Source organism: Sarcophilus harrisii, chromosome 2 (assembly GCF_902635505.1).
Source record: "Sarcophilus harrisii chromosome 2, mSarHar1.11, whole genome shotgun sequence".
NCBI classification, from domain to species: domain Eukaryota; kingdom Metazoa; phylum Chordata; class Mammalia; order Dasyuromorphia; family Dasyuridae; genus Sarcophilus; species Sarcophilus harrisii.
The window spans coordinates 14,893,335-14,912,544 of NC_045427.1; the positions used below are offsets into that span (position 1 = coordinate 14,893,335).

At 48.2% G+C, this 19,210-nt stretch overlaps 1 protein-coding gene across 2 annotated transcripts in view; it reads right to left on the reverse strand.

The window, feature by feature from the left end:
- DPYSL2 (dihydropyrimidinase like 2) overlaps positions 1-19,210 on the reverse strand; it is a 131,075-nt gene that overhangs the window by 16,717 nt on the left and 95,148 nt on the right. For both annotated transcript variants that reach the window (XM_031949639.1, XM_012540554.3), the window contains exons 8-11: positions 9,224-9,344; positions 3,918-4,074; positions 2,598-2,739; positions 739-909 (exon numbers count right to left, since the gene is read on the reverse strand). In XM_031949639.1, coding sequence (XP_031805499.1) covers positions 739-909; positions 2,598-2,739; positions 3,918-4,074; positions 9,224-9,344 — 591 coding nt within the window. The remainder of the gene's footprint in view (positions 1-738; positions 910-2,597; positions 2,740-3,917; positions 4,075-9,223; positions 9,345-19,210) is intronic.

Consider the following 19,210-nt stretch of genomic DNA (forward strand, 5'->3'; position numbering starts at 1 on the left):
TTCCCTAGGAACAGAAGTCATCTAGGACTTGGTTCCAAAACAGCTTCCCACCTTGGGACGAAGGTCACACTTTTCAGGGCTCTTTCCATTATGATTTCATTGAGGAGAAATTTTCAATGAGATAAGTGCTAATGGAAGGAAGGTTCGACCTGAATTCTCTTTCGAGCGAGGGCACAAAGGCCCAGGAGCCCAAGAGGCTACAGATAAAGAAGCCATGTCCCAGAAGGCTGACTCCACTTTAGAAATAATTCTTTCAAGACACCAGAGAATGACTCATCCTTCCTGCTTCCACTCCTCCGACCCCTGCAACCCCTCCTAGAAGGCCCGGCTCATATCAAAGAAAGGGCTTTCTTTGCTGAGCTCCCCTGCATCCAGCCCTGGGCTGAAAGATGGACGTCCTATTGAAAGAGATCTGTCAGCTGCCCTCCAGGAGGGGACCTTAAAGCGATCCCATCCAGCAACATCTCCAAGACAAAAGCCCAAGGGGCTTGGAGGGAACAGCCCATCATTTCAAAGAGAAGGAGTTATATTTCCCCTGCAATGTTTCCTATGAGAAAAATAAGCCTGATCCCTATTCCTTCTGCATTTTAAAGTCTGTCGCCTCAATCCTGGGCCCTTCACCCTGTCTCTATGGCCTGAGAATCGCAAGGTGATTAGTCCAGAGCCGGGAGGGTCTCCACCTCCACCTCCAGTAGCACAATTTAGCCAGGCGAGGGCTGTAAGGGTTGAGGAACTTACAATGTTATGAGTCTTGGCTGAGATGGTCTTGACACTATCAGGGTCCCAGATGACCAGGTCAGCATCAGAGCCCACGGCAATACGGCCCTTCCGGGGATACAGATTGAAAATCTTGGCGGCATTGGTGCTGGTCACGGCCACAAACTGGTTCTCATCCATCTTTCCAGTCACCTGAGGAAGAGAAAAACAAAATAATAAAACCAATGGCTCCCGGAAAGGATCCCAATCCAATCCCACGTATTCCTGACTTGAAAGTTAGGGAGCTCTGAGTTCAACTCCCAGATCTGACACAGGTTGGCTGTGTGACCATGGGCACCAATCAAGTGAGTCTGGAAGTCTCTACGTTACGAAAGAATGGCAGATCTGTATCAGGGAGGGGGCGTCTACCTCGGGAAGGACCCCACTAAGGTGAAAGCCCAAAACATGAATAACTAAGTAGGGACAGCCAGGGAGAGGGCAGATAGAACAGAATTCAAATCCAGCTTCAGACACTCAACACTTCCTCGCTTGGGTGACTCTGGGCAAGTCTTGCAAAAAAAGTAAAATAAAATAATTGACAAAATAAGTAAACACAAAGAACAAATGAAATACACAATAATTTTTAAAGAAAACCTTCATCAAGAGAGAGGGTACAAATAAGGAAAGGCCTCATGTAAGTGAAAGGGAATTTTGAAGGAAGATTGTAAAGAAAAACTTTTGAACATTTAGTAGCTGATTAAAAAGGGACTGAGCTTCTCTTTATTGGGTTTTGAAAGAAGCTAGGTAAGAGATAACATTCCGCTCACAGGGAGCCACGTGTGCAAAGACAGATGGGAGATGGGGAGCCATATTTAGGGAAACAGCCTACATGACTGCTGAGTCACACAGAGAGAAACATTACAGGAAGGCGCCAATCTCCCGGAAATGTGAACGACCCAACCAATTTGTCTTGCCGTGAAGACAAATCTCTGTTCACGCAATTTTAGAGCAAAAAGGGATTTTAGAGACCATCTCATCTAAACCTTTTATCTTGTCGTTCAGTCATTTCCGTCACGTCTGACTCTTTAGGACCCCATTTGGGATTTTCTTGGCAGAAATACTGGAACGTTTTGCCACTTCCTTGGCCAGGTCGTTTTACAGATGAGGAAACTGAGGCAAACTGTGTTAAATGACCTACCCAACTAGTAAGAGTCAGAGGCTGCATTTGAACTCAGAGCACCTATAAAAGGCCCAGAGGCCCTTTGCTTAAGCAAGTAGACTGAGATCCGAAAGTCACCCAGTTTGAATCTTATATTTACTTATTTTTGTATACATTGTTTCCCCCAGTAGAATGTAAACTCCATTCCTCCTTGGCTTTGTCCTCCCATTATCGGGTACAATGCCTGGCACACAGGTGCTTAATACATGCTGGCTGCCCCCTGGGCCAGCCTTCCTCTGTCCACTATAGGACATGGCCTCTCGGGGCACACGCGCCTCTATGGAGGCCACGACGTTTATAACACTGACATCAGCTTGATGAGATTAGCCTTCAGTGTGCAAACCTATGATGATCCCCTTGCAAAAATAAGGACCATCAACAATGGTCACAAGGGGCTCGCCAAAAAATCAGACTCACCCTCTAGGGTCTGCTTTAAGGGGCAGAGTCAAAGCAGCGAGAACCAACAAGCGAACCAACAAGCCGTGCGTTGGGCACTGGGGCAATGCCCAGGGCACAGAGGTAAAATGGGAAATCACCCTGTGTTCACCAAGCGCATATTCTGCTTTTGGTGTGCCGCGGGCAATCAGAGAAGGGTGTCGGGATGACTGGAGGACATTCTCAAGGACCGGGAATGCCGCCAGCCCGGGGCAGGGGGACCTCCCACCACCGGGGGATGCCCTACCACAGCCTTATCCCAGATGACGGACATCCTCTCCTCAGTTCCATTGGTGCCCTCGGGAATCAGGGTGAAGTTGTCCTTGCCCACAGCCTTCTGCGCAGTGTTGAAGGTACAGTGGGCACTGCCAGTGACCTGGAGATCGCCACTGAAAGGCAAAGAATAGAGACAGTGAAGCGGGAAGACTGGAAAGAAAATAAGAGAACCCCAAATGCTTACAGCTGCTCCACCACTGACCCAAGAGGGAGGCAAGAAGAGCCCCCGCTACCATCTGGATGTCTAGGGAGACACAGGGGCCACAGGCACCTCATTCAGCCTGGAGGATTTGTGCACTATTATATACCATTTATCTGAGTGGGTCCACTTTCCTCCCCCAGAAAGAAGGAAAAGTCAATGGAATCACTCATTATTTCTTTGGACAACACTGCAGCTTGACGGCTACTGCTTCTCAGCAAAAAGATGGCGGCCTATGATGGTGAAATGAGGCCCACACTTTCAGACAAGGTCAGCATGTGCGTGTGCTCTGTTTAAGTGTTTGCTGTGATGGAGAAGCACAGAGTCAGAGTCACCAGTGACAGTGACTTTTTTTTTTAACAGATTGCAAAGATCCTGGGATTTCACTGACTTGGAGACCTCCAATGGGATCTTCTAGAGTAGTTCATTCCCTTTTTAGATAGCTATTAAAGTTTTCATTATATTTTTACATCTATTTTTATATATAATATATAATCATTTAATCTATATTATACATAATAATATGTTTATATATAATAATATAGTATGTTATACATAATATATTTATATAGAATATATAATATACAATTGTGTATTTAATAATATATTAATGATATATTAATATAATAATATATAATAGTGTATTTATACAAATTTATCTATAAATAATTTACAATTATTTGCATTTAACTCAAATTTCCCTCTGTAGCTTCTCCTTTTTCTTGGTTCCATCCTCTAGGATCAAATAGAACCATTGTAGTGTCTCCTCCGTGCGTCAGCTCTTTCAGCTACTTGAAAGCAGCAATCACAGGCTGTGAACCTTCGCTTCTCGGGCTGAACTTCCCTCTCTCCCCCAATGATCGCATGTGGCGTGGGCTCACAGCCCCCGGCCCTATGTCACTCTGCAGCTAGCAGTGCTAACACGAGGCTTCCTGGGTGTCAGGCTGGTGAAATTAGCGACTCCCTGCAAGCCTGTTTTTATCCCTTACATCCATCAATGTGACTGAAGCCGAGTCTACTGAAGGATGAGGGGAAAAGATGGCAGAGAACGCCCTGGGGACCTGGAGGCGTTGGGAAGCATCCACCACTCACCATGAGAGCAAGGAGTTGAGGAAGTCGGGGGTGGTCGGGTCAGGGCTCAGAGGTGGAGAGGCGACGAAGGCCGCTGCCTTAGCCCAGTTCTTGCTCCAGTAGTGAGATCCGTCCGTCCCCAAGCTGGCCGTGATGGGCTCCCCGTACACCACGGTGCCTAGGAATGCAACACCCCAACAATCAGCAACACCCCATGGCTTCAGTCCCCACCCCCCCCCAGGCCACAGGATAATACAATGGCATCACCAGCAGCCCGGGCACCAGCCCTCAGATGAAGAAACAGGTTTAAGGATTCTATTATCTGATGTGCCCAAGCCCCCCTAGCTCATAAGGGGGGGCTGGGATTTGAATCGAGGACAAGGGACCCCAGATTCAGTGTTTTGAGCACTTCCCCAACCGCCTCTGCAAGTCCCCCCAAGCAAGTCCCAGAACATGAGTCTGGCTCTCTTCCCACACCTCCTGAACGCAAACATCTCCGGCAGCTCCGAAAGCCAGACGTTTCCCAGAATGGAATGCGCCTCCTCTCCCTTCGCCTCCGGAGGCCGGGTTATCGTTTGATAAATATATTACGACACCCTGTTTGCTGGGCCTCCCACCTCAGGAATCCCTCAGAGGGTGACCCAGCCGGGCAGGGCCCCCCGGGCGGGAGGCCGTTGGGACCCCGGGGAGAGCAAGAATAAACATCCTCCAAAGCCTCGGCCGCCGACCCGGGCCAAGCGTCTGGCAGCCGTCAGCCAGCTCTGAAAATATCTGTGAGGCACAAAGGGCCCCTGAGCCTACTCCTCCGGGTAGGCAAGTCCCTCCTGCAGCCGGCCCCGAACCGAGCCACGCGGCCTGGGAGGAGGGCGGCCGCTCCGCCTCCAGCCAGCGCCGACCATTAGGGAGTGTCTCCCCATCAAGCCTGAAGGGTGGGTCTGGATTCCTGGCTCTAGCTCCGGCCTCTGGGCCCAAACAGCGTCCCCAGCCACGGTATGATCTCAGGGCCCCTCGGCCCCCCTTTCCACCTGTACCCCCGAGACTTAGCACAATGCCGGCCCACAGCAGGTGTCCCAGAAGGGCCTTTTCTCTATTTTATGTACAGAGAGAATATATTTATATAGATACATACATATAGAGAGATAGACACATATATAGTCTAGTTTATAGAGAAAGAGAATATGTATGTTTCCATAACTATATAGAGATATATGTCTAAATATACATGCATACTCTACATATATACCACATATATATAGATATTGATACATAGATATATTTATTTTACATATATAGCATATACATATCTATATCTGCATATCGATACATGTATGCATACATGTGTAAATACATATATACACACATACCATGCATGTATATACATACATAGATAGATATAGATATATTCCACTTTATACAGAGAATCTATATATGTATATATAGAAAGATGTATATAAATACACACACACATATACTATATATATAGGTACATATGTTCTATTTTACATATATAGAATATATGTGTGTATAGATATATACATATAGGCATGTATGCATATGTATATACATATATACTATACATATAAACTATATACACTCATATATTCTATTTTATATAGAAAAAATATATGTATTTCTATAGATATAGACATATATAAATATACATACATATGTATATACATAAACACACACATATACATATATATAGTATGTACATGTATATGTATGTGTATGGGCATGTACATATATTTATATACATACACATATAGATACATATATTTTATTTTATATGATAGAGAATATATATGTATCTGTATATACATAAGTACATAGAGACATAAATTCATATATATATAAATAATACATAAATATATACACATATACTATTTACATACATACATAGATATAGAGACATATATATTCTATAGATTCAAGTCCAGTCCTTCTCCATAAGAGCCTTTCAAATGCTTGGTGAGAGCCGGCAGAATCCACCCAAGGTCTAGAGACAGGATAGCTCAGTGGGCAGATCCCTGGCTCTAGAATCACAAAGAAAATCTGGGCTCACGTTCCCCCCACTCTCCTCACTGCCTGTGGCTGGAGGCAACTCACAGCTTCACCAAAACTCAGTTTCCTCATCTGTCAAATGAGCTTGAGCAGACGGCTCCTGCAAGCCCTTGAGGCTCAATATATGTGACCTTGGAGCCCCAATTTTCTAACCACTCCTCAATAACGATGACGATGATGATGATGATGACAATGGGGAGAGAGAACAGACATTTAATGTCACTTGCACAGGAACTCCTGAAGAGGAAGTTCCTTCCACCCGTTCAGGTCAGTTTGAGCTCCTTTGCCACTGAGCGATAATCAATATTCATGTAGCATCAGTACTAAATAGATCACATTTCTACATTTAAGATGCACAAAGCATTTTGCATGTGCCCTCACTTGAGTTTCACAACAAGCCTGCGAGGTAAATGCTATTACTACGGTCATTTGACAGATGAGGAAACGGAGGCTCAAGGAAGTTGTCTTCCACTAGCATTTATTAAACTCTAAGGGAAACAGCCCGTCTCCAAGCACTCACACTCCGGTGGAGCAGGAGGGCAGATCTGGCTGCAAAACACAGGATCGGTGGCAGGTGACCTGGGAGGGAAAGGCAGCTCCCGGGGCCCCGGGACTAATAAGTGTCTGAAGGCAGGATTGGAAGCCAGGGAGGTGCTCTAACCATTCCACCACCCAGTCTCCTCAAATGCAGAAGAGTGGACAGGATGCCAGCCTTCAAGGCAGCAAGACCTGGATTCGAATTTCACCTCGAATACTTCCTGGCTCTGGGTCCCCGGCAGGACTCTAAAGCTCACTGCCATCCCCTGTGAGATGAGTGATACTAAGACCCGTACTGCCTTCCTCAAGAAGTAGCCGTAAGGTATGTAAGAAAAAGCTGAGCATACAAAAGCTCTGCAGATGTAAAAGAGCTGGAGAAAGGTCCCTGGGATCTCCAGGGCCGCCAGAGAATGGGGCCGTGCCCAAGGAGCCTCTGGACTCCTCCATTATGGATGGACTAGGAAAAAGCACCGCAATGGGAAGGAGAGAGCCCTGGCCGCTGACCGACAGGCTCTATGAAATGCAAATGGTGGGGGTCGTCACCCAGGCCAGAACCCTGCGTTTCTGTGGGGCAGCAACCCAAACAGGACCCACTGACCGAGTCTCCTGAACGCTCCAGGCCTGGGGCGGCATTCGGAACCACCATCTCACTCAGAGCCTCAAAAGCCAGGATGAGAATGAGCCATCTGTCAGCACCCCAAAGGGCTCAGAGGCCACAGTATGGGCTGCCCATCACCAACCTGGCAAGGCACAGAATGGGCCTCCCTCAGTGCCCCAAAGGGCACAGAGGCCACAGAATAGGTCTAAACTAGCAAATCAGAACTCATGATGAACTTGAAATAGAGAAGGAAACGATCCCAACACTTCCTCCCAGACTCCCCTGCAGAGGAGAAGGCGCAGGGCTGGGCAGTGGTACATTCGCTTTCAGACCAGCTAAGACACCGGGTCCTTTTTAGCTCAGCTACTTTCTTCCTCTTTCTTTTTTAACCACACCAGCCCTGCTTTTATAATAACTTTTTTCTTTTTCTTTCTCTTGTTTTTTCAGGGAGGGTGGGGAGGGATAGAGAACCTGCCATTTCATCAATGTGAGGAACTCCCAGCGAGCCAAGTCCCTCCAGCAGTGCAAATCAGCCCCAGCTCTGAACTTTCTGCTCTGCCTTATGGTTCTCTGCCTCAGTTACTTCCCCGGGGTCACACAACCAGCAGCTAAAGACTGAGGCAAGACCCCTGGCTCTGATAATAAACAAGTGACTGGAGAGCCTTAGCAGAAGCATTTTAGTCAAGTGGCAGGGACAGAAACCAGATTCTATAGCCTTGGAGAGGAAGACATCAGGTACATACTTTTTCCAAAGAAGTCTGTGGGTGCAGAGGGAAAAGGCCTCACATGTATAATGTTTGGTGGAGCGCTTTTTCTGATGGCAAGGAAATGGACATTGAGTGGATATAAATGTAATGGGATATTATTGTTGTACAAGAAATGATGAGGGGGCAGCCAGGTGGTGCAGTGGATAGAGCATCGGCCCTGAAGTCAGGAGAACCTGAGTTCAAATCTGGTCTCAGAAGGAAGGAAGGAAAGGAGGAGGAAGGGAGGGAAGGAAAGAAAAAGGGAGGGAAGGAAAGAAGGAGGGAGGGAGGGAGAAAGGGAAGGAGGGAGGGAGGAAAGGGGGGAGGGAAGGAGGGAAGGAAGGAAGGAAGGAGAGGGAGGGAGAAAGGGAAGGAGGGAAGGAGGAAAGAAGGGAGGGAAAGAAAGAGGGAGGGAGGGAGGAAGAGGAAGGAGAATTTCACAATTTACAAATCAATTTCTTGCCACTGCATCTCAGTAAGATAGGTAGGGCAAGGATTTTTATCCCCATTCTATAGACTAGCAAGGCTGAGTTCTGGAGATTTAAGTTACTTGCCCTAGTTAACGTAGCCTAGCAGTGTGAGTGAGGGGACAGGAACCCCATCTCTTCCCTATTAGGACCCCAGATTCAGGGCTGGACGTCACTTTATGAGGGCCCAACCCCTCACTTTATCTTTCAAAGCACCAGAGCCAGAGGGAGGGTTGCTTGGCCGCTGGCCCAGGGCCTCTGACCTCCCCCCCAGGGGCTTTCTACCACGCCTCTTCTTTACTAACTTAGTAAATGGAGTTTTCAGAAATAAAAGAGCACCTCATGGGACCCCAGGAGGGACCTTGGGGCCTCAAAGTCTAGCTCGCTCATCTGACATATGAGGAAACTAAGGCACTGGGACATTTAGTGACTTAATGAGGATTAAGCCGCTAGTAAGTAGCTGAGGAAGGGTCTAGACCTGGTCTTCCCAACCTGCAGTCCAGTGCCCCATCCCCTGGTCCTGGAGCCCCTTGAAGACCAGGGGACACGGGCACCCAGACCCTGACTGAGGATGGGAACGGCCTCCTCAGTCCTTCCCCCTCCAGCCTTATCACAGAGGAGGCTCCGGGTCTGGGGGAGAAGTTGGGGTCCCAGAGGAGCCCCTCAGCAGCCAGACATGGCACCGTGTGCAGGGGAGGCTCCAAGCCTGGCACAGGGAGGGAGGAGAAAAGCTCGCCACCCACTCTGGGCAGTGCAGGGACTTCAGATGCCAAGCGGCCCCTGGGAGCGGGCAAAGGGGTAACCCGAGCTTTGGTCGCTGTAATTAGGTTAATGCTGGAGCGAGATAAAAGTAGCCGGCTTGGAGGAGCGCCTGGAAGGGGCCCCCGCCCCGGGTTGCCGGCGCCACGGGCCACTCACCCTTCTTCCGGGCCTGGGCGATGACCTCAGCGGCACTTTTGCTCATCACCTTCGTGACGTACAGCGGGCAGTTGGTCTGGTTGGCGATGGTGATCGCCCGGTTCACAGCCTCGGCCTCCACCTGCAAGGCAACATCCACACGTGAGCCCCCAAAACTGCGCCCAGGCTCCCTCCTTCAGCCCCCCAAACACTGCTAAGATCCTCCCTCCTTCAGCCCCCCCTCCCTGGACACTGTTAGGATCCATAGGATGTACAAGTAACGCAATGAGGAGTCCCCTTTTGAAGAGCTTTCCCTACCCAATATTCCTAAAACTCAGATCTAACCATTTCACCTCCACTTAAAAAAACCTTCTATAGCTCCCTATCACCCGCAGGACTCTGCTGTTCGGTCGTGCCTGACTCTGTGACCCCATTTGGAGTTTTCCTGGCAGGGACACTGGAGCAGTTGGCCCTTTCCTTCTCCAGCTCATTTTACAGATGAGAAAACTGAGGTAAATGGGGTGAAGTGACCTGCCCAGGATCACACAACCAGTAAGTGTCCAGAGCCATATTTGAGTTCAGGCTTCCTGAGGCGAGGCGCCCAATCCTTCTAGGACAATACAGCAACCAATCTAGCAGTGAGAGCTTCTGCAACCCCTTCCCCTTTCGGGTAACTTCATGCTTCTCCTGGGCTCCCGCTCCACCATTTCCCACCTGCATTTCGCCTCCACCCTCTGCACCTTGGCACAAATGGCTCCCCACGTGTCTCACAGCACCCTGAGCTTCCTGCACTGTAGGACAGCACCCCCGGCCTTTCCTGCCTCCCCCCAGTGTCAGACCTGCCCTAAGTGACTTTTCATTCACCCGATCCACCAGCTCGCGGGCTGCGTCCCAGACCCCCGCCCTCCTCCTCCTCCCCCAACCAGGTACAAAATCGTGGGGAGCACAGACGGTCTCATTTCCTGAGAGATCTTCAGCCCCAAAGACTGCCTGGCCCATTGGGGACGCCGCAGGAGAATCAGAACCACGGGGTTTCCCACAGCCCCTCACAGATGCCATATCTAACCCTCCTCATTCACTGAGGCTCAGAAAACGGAAGGAGGAAACCGGACTCTCCAAAACCGACACACGCTTGACAGCCTTCGGCCGGGTCTCGGCTTCTGTCAGAGGCCGAGCCTCCCGGGCACCGAACACTGAGTCCCGGGGAGAGGGAGGACGGGGCAGGCGTGGTTCTGGTGCGGAAGATCCGCCAAGAAAAGGCACCGACGGAAGGGAAGGAATGATGGAGGGTCCTGTCTGGGGCTGAAGAGCCAATGCAGGGGACAGCCCCCTCCTCTGCAGGGATCCTGGGGGGACCAGGCAGCTACCACCTTCTTCAGAGGAAAAATAAGTCATGTGAGAGGGCCTTCCTGTAAAGGAAGATGTTGCACAGAGGATAGAGAGCCAGCTCTGGAGTCAGGAGAACTGAGTTCAAATCCAGCCTCAGGCTGAGAGACAGAGAGAGAGAGACAAAGAGACTGAGGGATAGAGAAACAAAGACAGAGGGAGAAAGAAAGAGAAGTATAATGAGAGACAGAGGGAGAGATATACAGAAAGAGACAGAGGGAGACAGAGACAGAAAGAGAGAGAGAGAGAGAGAGAGAGAGAGAGAGACTGACTCAGAGACAGACAGGGAGAGGGGTCACCTTGTCTGCCGTCTACACTAAAGGTAAACATTTGGGTTATTTTTTTAATATCTGAAATTAACATAAGGAATGAAGAGCTTTCAGGTTCGGTCCCAGGTTTCAGGCTCACATCCTGGCTGTGTGACTCTGGGCAAGTCACTCAACCAGTCAAGTTTCCAGGCAACTAAGAATCCCAGTTACGGCCAAGTTGCCGATCCGTATCAGTGTAAGAAGTTCCCACGTCCAGAGCTCTATAAATCAATGAAATCTCAAATCTCCCATGAAAATAAACTACCAACATAGTAAATTTGCCTCGCAATTATTTACACAGAAATAAATTCGTTGACATGCTTGCAATATCAGAATTTTCCTTCAGAATTCTTCATCCCCTTTCCTCCTCCAGATCTCTGGCTCTCTTTCTCCAGGACACTTTTAATCACATCTTGGAGAAAGGATTTCCCAGACCCCTTTGGGCCCTTCTTCCCCGGGAGTCTGGGCAGCATCCCAGCAAACCGCCGTGTGGATGGGCCAGGATTCATCCCCATCAGCCCGCCGCTGAGGATTCGAACTCCTTGCAATCTCTGACCATTACAGCTCACACTGGGATAAAATTATCAAAGGTTACATTATTTTCCTCACTTTTGCTGCACTCTTGGAGACAGCTCTCCTAAAATATTCAACTAGCTGAGAATTCCAGTGAGAGGCACTGTGGGAGTGCACTTGTGTGTGTGTGAGTGTGTGTGTACACTTGAGTGTGTGAGTGCACTTGTGTGTGCATGAGTGTGCTTATGTGCACTTGTGTGAGTGTGTGCACTTGTGAGTGTGCACAAGGGTGAGTGTGTGAGTGCTTGTGTGAGAGTGAGTGCTTGTGTGCACTTGCATGAATGCTTGTGTACTTGTGAGTGTGTATGCACTTGTGAACATGCATAAGAGTGAGTGTGAGTGCTTGTGCGTTTGCATGTGAGGCTCTGCAAGTCTTCCGCACCCCAAGTTTCTTTGCCACTTTCAGGTATACGGAGCCCAATCCCAACACTATTTTAATCCACATCTCTTTGCCGGTTCCTGGGCCTGAGCTTTTTCCAAAGCATCATTACTGAGCCGGGTGCACCCTTTTCCTTTCCTGTTTCCCTTCCTGCTGGCGACGGCTAACAAAGTTTGGATCGGGTTTCTCCTGTGGAGAGTCACCGCCTTCCACAGGGCACACCGTGACCTGTATTACATCTACATCGTCTGAGAGACCGCATCCTAATGAGATTTTCCAGTAGCCTGGCCCAAAGTTCGTACTCGGGGATTCTGCTGATGGCGCTCTGGCTTGATAAGTTCAAGATGATTTCCTTCCCATTCGGCTTCCCGTTGTGTATGACACAAGGTCGCTAAATTGGGAAGTTGACGGGGCGAGGATCTGGGAGGATTAATTATCAATGCATTAAGCTTTCTGATGATGCAAAGCTGGGGGGGGGGGAGGGGGCAATGAGCATCCCAGGCATTGGAATCAGGACCTCACAAGAGCTCTAAAGGCTGAATGAAAGGTAATGGATAAGGATAACCAGAGAGCCCCGCAGTCTGGTTCAAAGGAACCAAAAAGCTGCAAAAGCGTGCAGTGGGGAAATGTGGCTACACCACAGAGAAGTGAAAAAGAGCAGACTTTAATGGACCATGTGGTCAACACATCAAGAGGGCAACGGGTCAAGCAGATACTCCAAAGCCAGCTCACGCTGCATTAGCAAAAGTGTAGTGTTCGGAGAAGGGCAAGAATGAGTCCCACTGTGCGATGTTAAACTTGGGACCGATGCCCTGGGGTTTAAAAAAGAAATTGTGGGACCCTGAGGATCGCCAGCCCATCCAGGAGAAGGCAATTGGGGTAGAGAGGGGTCCGGAGGGGTGGGTTTTGCTTTCCAGGCAAACGGTCCTGACTTCCCTGACTTGTGCTTCTAAAACTGACTTTTCACCCAAGTGGAACTTTCCCTAAACTACGGAACTTCAACTCATCGGCGTCTTCGGTCCAATGCTCCAGTACCTGAGAAACCTCTGAATCCTGATTCTGTCAAAATGCTGACTGTTCCTCCTTGTTCCGTGTCAGCACGGAGGCTAAAGTATTCTAGATGTCACTGATTAGAGTATTCAGTGGCCCCGGCGGCCCTCCCCTGGACGCCTGCCTTAGCACTGGTGAATCCTCAGGCAAAGGACTCCAGCCCGAGTCTCTCCCACAGGAGGAGGTGTTTCAGTAGCAAACATTCAGGTTCCCTTCCAGCAGAGCTTTCAAACTTCCATCATTAGCCCAAGTCTCACGGTAGTCCTAGCAGAAGGGAACTCCAGACATCATTGTCTCCATTTTATTAAGGAGGAGAGAATAAAGAAAGTGTCTGGGGCCAGATTTGAACTCAGGGCTTGATTCCAAGTTCAGCTCTTACTGTGACCTCTGGCTGCTTTCCCCTCTTTGAACCTGTTTGTTCATCTATAAAGAGAAGGGGATGGGGGACAACTCCAACATCATTATCTCCACTTTATTAAGAAGGAGAGAATAAAGGAGGTATCTGGGGCTGGATCTGAACTCAGGGCTTGTTGATTCCAAGTTCAGCTCTTACTGTGACCTCTGGCATTTTCCCCTCTCTGAGCTTTTTTGTTCCTCTATAAAGAATGGATGGAGAAGGGGTTGACCCTGAATTCTCTCGTTTTTGTAGTTAACCTCAGTGGGGTCTTCAGACACTGGAAGGTTTCCTTCCCCAGCTCATTTCACAGAGGGGAAACTGAGGCACACAGAGCTAAGTGACATGCCCAGGGTCAGAGAGCTACCAGGTGTCTGAGGTCCTCCTCCTGCTGGTTCTAGAGCCCAACAAAGTCGTGCCAACTGCCGGATCCGGCTTTTCCTCCTGCCATCAGCAGCAGCCCCGCCCCACCGCTCCCCAGCCCCAGCTCCCACACAAGTAACTTAGCTCTGAATGGGCCGGTTCAGCTCAGGCTCCTCCAGGGTTCTTGGGGCTCCCTCCCTTCTCGTGCCTCTCACAGGTAAACATGGGGCCTCAGAGCGGCCGGCATTAGACTAGAAACAATGGGGTCCAAGAGTTCTCAAGTTCTTATCTCCAATTACTCGGTGCTCTGGCGGCTCCGCTCTCCTGGCTCTGAGTCTCGCTCCCCCATCGGCCCCATTGCTCTCCATCATTTAAAGACCTATCCAGAAGTCGGTTCTTCTGGGAAAGTTTGGGATCCTCCTCCCCAACTCAGCGATGACTTCCCCCTCAGACCTCAGGAAGAACTGGGGGTAGACCTACATACAGACGCTCAGCCTTTAATTCCTGCAGAGCACTTGCTGGACCCCATTATCTCATCACAGCTCCACAGCAACCTGAGGAAGGAGCTGCCATAGGTACCATCATACCCACTTCACAGATGAAAAAGTTAAGCCTCTAAGAATTATTGACTTCCTGGGGGGATCACAGATTTGGACCCCATTCTTTCCTGACTCTAGCCGCTGCCCCACACTGCCTCCCAATTGGACCACATAATCCAGTTCTAATGCTAACGCTTGTGCCCTCTGTTCCCCTTCAGCCAGAAGCCTTCAACACTCTATTCCCATCACTCCCAGCTTCGTTCTCCTCATCTGTAACACATCCGGTCCAGAGACAATGTTTGAACAGCATGACAACATCGTTACAGCATCTCAATGAGGGCTCCCATTTCCACTCAAGGCTTACCGACGCTCTTCTCTAAAAGCAACCCATTTTACAGAAGAGGCAATGGAGAAGGCGGGAGACAATGTCATTATTTGAACCCAGATATCCTAATTCCAAGTCCAGTCTTCTCTAAATCACAAAACTAGAGCAAATATAGCACAAAAACTTTCCTGAAACAGAAGTGACCGATTTGGGGCAAAGACGGAGACTTTTTGTGTTTTAACATAGCCAGTATGGGAATTGGTCTTGTTAGGCTCCATTTGTTTGCAATGGGCTCAGGGAGAAGAAAGATGATATTTTCATTATCAGGGTCTCCACCTTCCCAGTAGAGTATAAGCTAAAGACTTTTAGCCTTTTTGTCACCAGGTTCAGTGTACTTCCTGTCACATAGTAATAGAATGGAAGCTCCTTACAGGCAGAGACTGGGTTTACCTATGAGTGCCAGGTATACAGGAAGTGCTTAATACGTGCTTGTTGAATGGCGTTGAATAAATGCTTATTGGTTAAATGAATGCATAATAAATACTGTTCACTAGATTCAAAGATAGTAATAACTTAGCAAACACCAGAGTCTCAGAGTATCAATCTGGCTCCGAACAAGAGGCCTTGGACCCTCCAAGTGGTCATCCAGTTTCTACTCAAAGGCCTGCCATGATGGGCACCTGACCACCAGGTAATCCCCTGGCCATTGGGCAGCTAACTCTTAAACTCCAGTCCTTCCAGTGACTGAGGGCTCTGCCAAACGTGGGACCCGGGTCACATGGAACACATTTCTAATGACGGCGGATCTTGGAGCTCTCTTTCCAGTTCTAAACCGGACTCTCTGAGCCCACAAAGCAAACGACAGAGAGCTTCCTTCTTCCATGCTTCCCACCTAGGAAGCTGGTTTTCCCAGATCAGCCAAGCCCCTGAGGAAGCCGACTGAATCCACTGCTAGAGCTTTTGGGAAACGCTCAAGATGACAGCTTCAATCAGGGAGAGAATTTTCCCGAGGCTCTGAATATGGTCTTACTTTATTCAAATAAACACTAAATTATTCCCCTCTGTTAGAACATCCTTTTTTTCCCCTTTTTTTAAGGGAAAAATTTGAGGAAGAAGGCTAAAAGGAACCGCTCTCTGCAGGGGAGCTCCTAAAAACATTAAATTATTCCCCTTTGTTAGAACATCCTCTTTTTTTTCCCTTTTTTTAAGGGAAACATTTGAGGAAGAAGGCTAAAATGAATCCATCTCTCTGCAGGAGAGCCCCAGCGATATCTAGAAAACACTAAATTATTCTGTCAGAGCATTATTTTTTTTCCCTTTTTTTTAAGGGAAATATTTGAGGAAGAAGGCTAAAATGAACCCGTCTCTGCAAGGGAGTCCCAGTGAAATCTAGAAAACACCAAATTATTCCTTGTCAGAACATCATTTTTTTTTTTGTTTTTTTTTCCCTTTTTTAAGGGAAACATTTGAGGAAGAAAGCTAAAATGAACTGCTCTCTGCAGGGAAGCCCCAGCGAAATCTAGAAAACATTATTCCCCTCTGTTGGAAGATCATTTGGGGTTTTTTTCCTTTTTTTAAGGGAAACATTTGAGGAAGAAGGCTAAAATGAACTCCTCTCTGCAGGGAAGTCCCAGTGAAATCTAGAAAATATTATTCCCCTCTGTTGGAAGATCATTTGGGTTTTTTTTTCATTTTTTTAAGGGAAACGTTGAGGAAGAAGGCTAAAATGAACCCGTCTCTGCAGGGAAGCCCCAGCGAAATCTAGAAAACATTATTCCCCTCTGTCGGAAGATCATTTGGGTTTTTTTTTCCTTTTTTTTAAGGGAAACATTTGAGGAAGAAGGCTAAAATGAACCCCTCTCTGCAAGGGAGTCCCAGCGATATCTAGAAAACATATTATTCCCCTCTGTTGGAACATCATTTTGGAGTTTTTTCCTTTTTTTAAGGGAAACATTTGAAGAAGAAGGCTAAAAGGAACCCCTCTCTCTGCAGGGGGGCCCCAGCAATATTTAGAAAACACTAAATTATTCCCTGTCAGAACATCATTTTGATTTTTTTCCCCTTTTTTAAGGGAAACATTTGAGGAAGAAGGCTAAAATGAACCCATCTCTGCAGGGAAGCCTCAGTGAAATCTAGAAAACATTATTCCCCTCTGTCGGAAGATCATTTGGGTTTTTTTTCCTTTTTTTAAGGAAAACATTTGAGGAAGAAGGCTAAAATGAACTCCTCTCTGCAGGGAAGTCCCAATGAAATCTAGAAAACATTATTCCCCTCTGTCGGAAAATCATTTTGGAGTTTTTTTCCCTTTTTTAAGGGAAATATTTGAGGAAGAAGGCTTAAAATGAACCCCTCTCTGCAGGGGAGCCCCAGCGATATCTGGGCAGCAATCTGGAGCCCTTGTGCAAAGGGGAAGGGCAGCAGGGCGCAGAGCCCCCGGGAAGGCTCGGAACATTCAACAAAAGACTTGGGCCCTACAAATTGTCTCCGGGGACTGTGCTAAGGGCCACACAGCTGTGCTCACATAGCCACATCTGTTCCTGCTCTTGTTTTTAACAGGAACAAGATGGCCCCAGCTTCTCGGACCTCCTCCACAATTCCCATCCGCTAGCAAACCGGGGCAAGACAAGAGCTCGGCTTTTCAAATGAAACAAGGTCGCAGACAGAGCCCCTGCCTGGCAACACAGAACCCTCCGGTCTCAAGCTAAAGTCTTGGGCTGAGAACCGTTCTACAAAAACATCCTGAGGGCAGGAAAGATTTTGTCTTTGTCTGAATGGCACAGCCCAGGTATTTAATGAAAGCTTATCCATTGATAATGGTAGAGGTAGAGGTAGAGATAGTAAGATGTGAATGGGACTGAGAGGGTCGACTGCTGGAGATGACGGAAGGGTTTGGGGAGAAAACTTTGCCATCCTGCCTCTGAGGAACTCAGAAAGTCCCTTAACTTCCCTGGACCTCAGTTTCCCTTTCTGTAAAATGAGATGATTGAACCACTGGTCCCTGCAGCATTAGAGCCAGAATTCTGGGTACGAGCCCATGAGCCTCTTCCCTCTGAGAACTTACACCCCCCCTCCTCTCCCTCCTGACTTCTTGCCCCTGTTCTTTCCATGCTTCTCTGAAAGTACGAAGACAATGGTCACCAGAGGAACAGACGGTCCCCGTCACTGCAGCTGGTCAGACTTGGTCTGTGTGACAGGAAGGGAAGGAAGCTGCAAGGGGCCACGTTCTGGCCTGGGTTCCCCTGGAGATAGTGAGCTCTCCCCCATGGGAACCTCCGAGGAGGACAGATGGCCAGCAGGTGGGTCTGGGATGGGGGTCCTGAGCAGGACCATCAGGAGCCCCCCCACACATCCATGGGCAGACCGACGCTGCCTTCACTCTCAGTTCCCTCCCGGAGAGGAGATGTCCGAGATTTGGGATCATGCAGCATCGAGAGACAGATTCCCCACCATCTGGGCAGAGATGGCCACCTCTAGAACCAGAGCCCCAGCATTGTGTCCAGCACACAGTAAGTGCTTAATAAATGCTTGACTGATTGATCTCCTTGGACCTATATTTCTTCATCTTCAAGATCAACAGATTCCAAGGCCTCTTCCACTTCCAGGTCTAGAACTCTATCATTTGAAGCAGGGCAAATGAGCCAAGAGAAGAGAAAGCCTTGGCAGGTACGTGGCACCTTATCTGGGCCCGAGTTCAACTCCAGCTTTAGACACTTAGTAGCTCTGTAATTCTGGGCAATTCCCTTCACCACTACCTGCCTCAGCTTCCTCATGTGTAAAATGGGGATAATAATAGCACCTAGCCTCCACGGTTGCTGTGAGGAGCAAATGAGACTTCTTTGCAAATTGCTTAGCCACATATACAGTAAGCACTTAATAAATGATCTGGAAATCCCAAATAGTATTTTCACTTTTTGTTGTTATTTACTAGTTTTTTTTCCTTTCTAATTTTTTCCCTTTTGATCTGATTTTTCCTGTGCAAGACAATAAATAAAATAAATTAGAAGAATTGCATATGTTTACTTGCTATATTAGATTACTTGCTATGGGGAGGGGGTAAGAGAGGGAGAAGAAGATGGAACAAGATTTTGCATGGATGAATGTTGAGAACTATCTTTGCATGTATTGGGGGAATAAAAAGCTTTTACTAAGAAAAAATAAAAATAAATGCTTATTCCTTTTCCTTCCCTTTGGGTGACTGAGGGAAGTTCATAAGCAAGTCTGAGTAGAACAAAGGAGAATACAGAGGGAAGGGGCAGGAGGCAAGGTAAGAAAGGTAAGCTGGGACCAGATTGTGGCAGCCCTTGAAGGACAAGCCAGGGACTCTGGGGCTTATCATAAAATCAGAAAGAGACCGTAGAAGGTTTTACCATAAGGGAGCGACACGATCAGAGGTAAGCATAAGAAGATTAAGCAGGAGACTTCAGATTTTAGGGGGAAGAGAAGAGATGGCCAGAAGCTTGCTACAAGAATGAGCTGCTTGGAGTGTGCCCTTGCCTTATACCTTCCTCAGTTTCCTCATCTGTAAACTGGGGAGACCCCACCCCAGTCCAGTTGTTCAATCCCATCATCCTCCTCCTCCATCCTTCTCTCCTACACTCCATCAAACGTTCTACATTCCAGCCAAACTCCGTCACTTCCTTTGTCCTACCCTCTGTCCCCTTTAGGCTCCTTCCCATGCTTGTGCCCTCTGC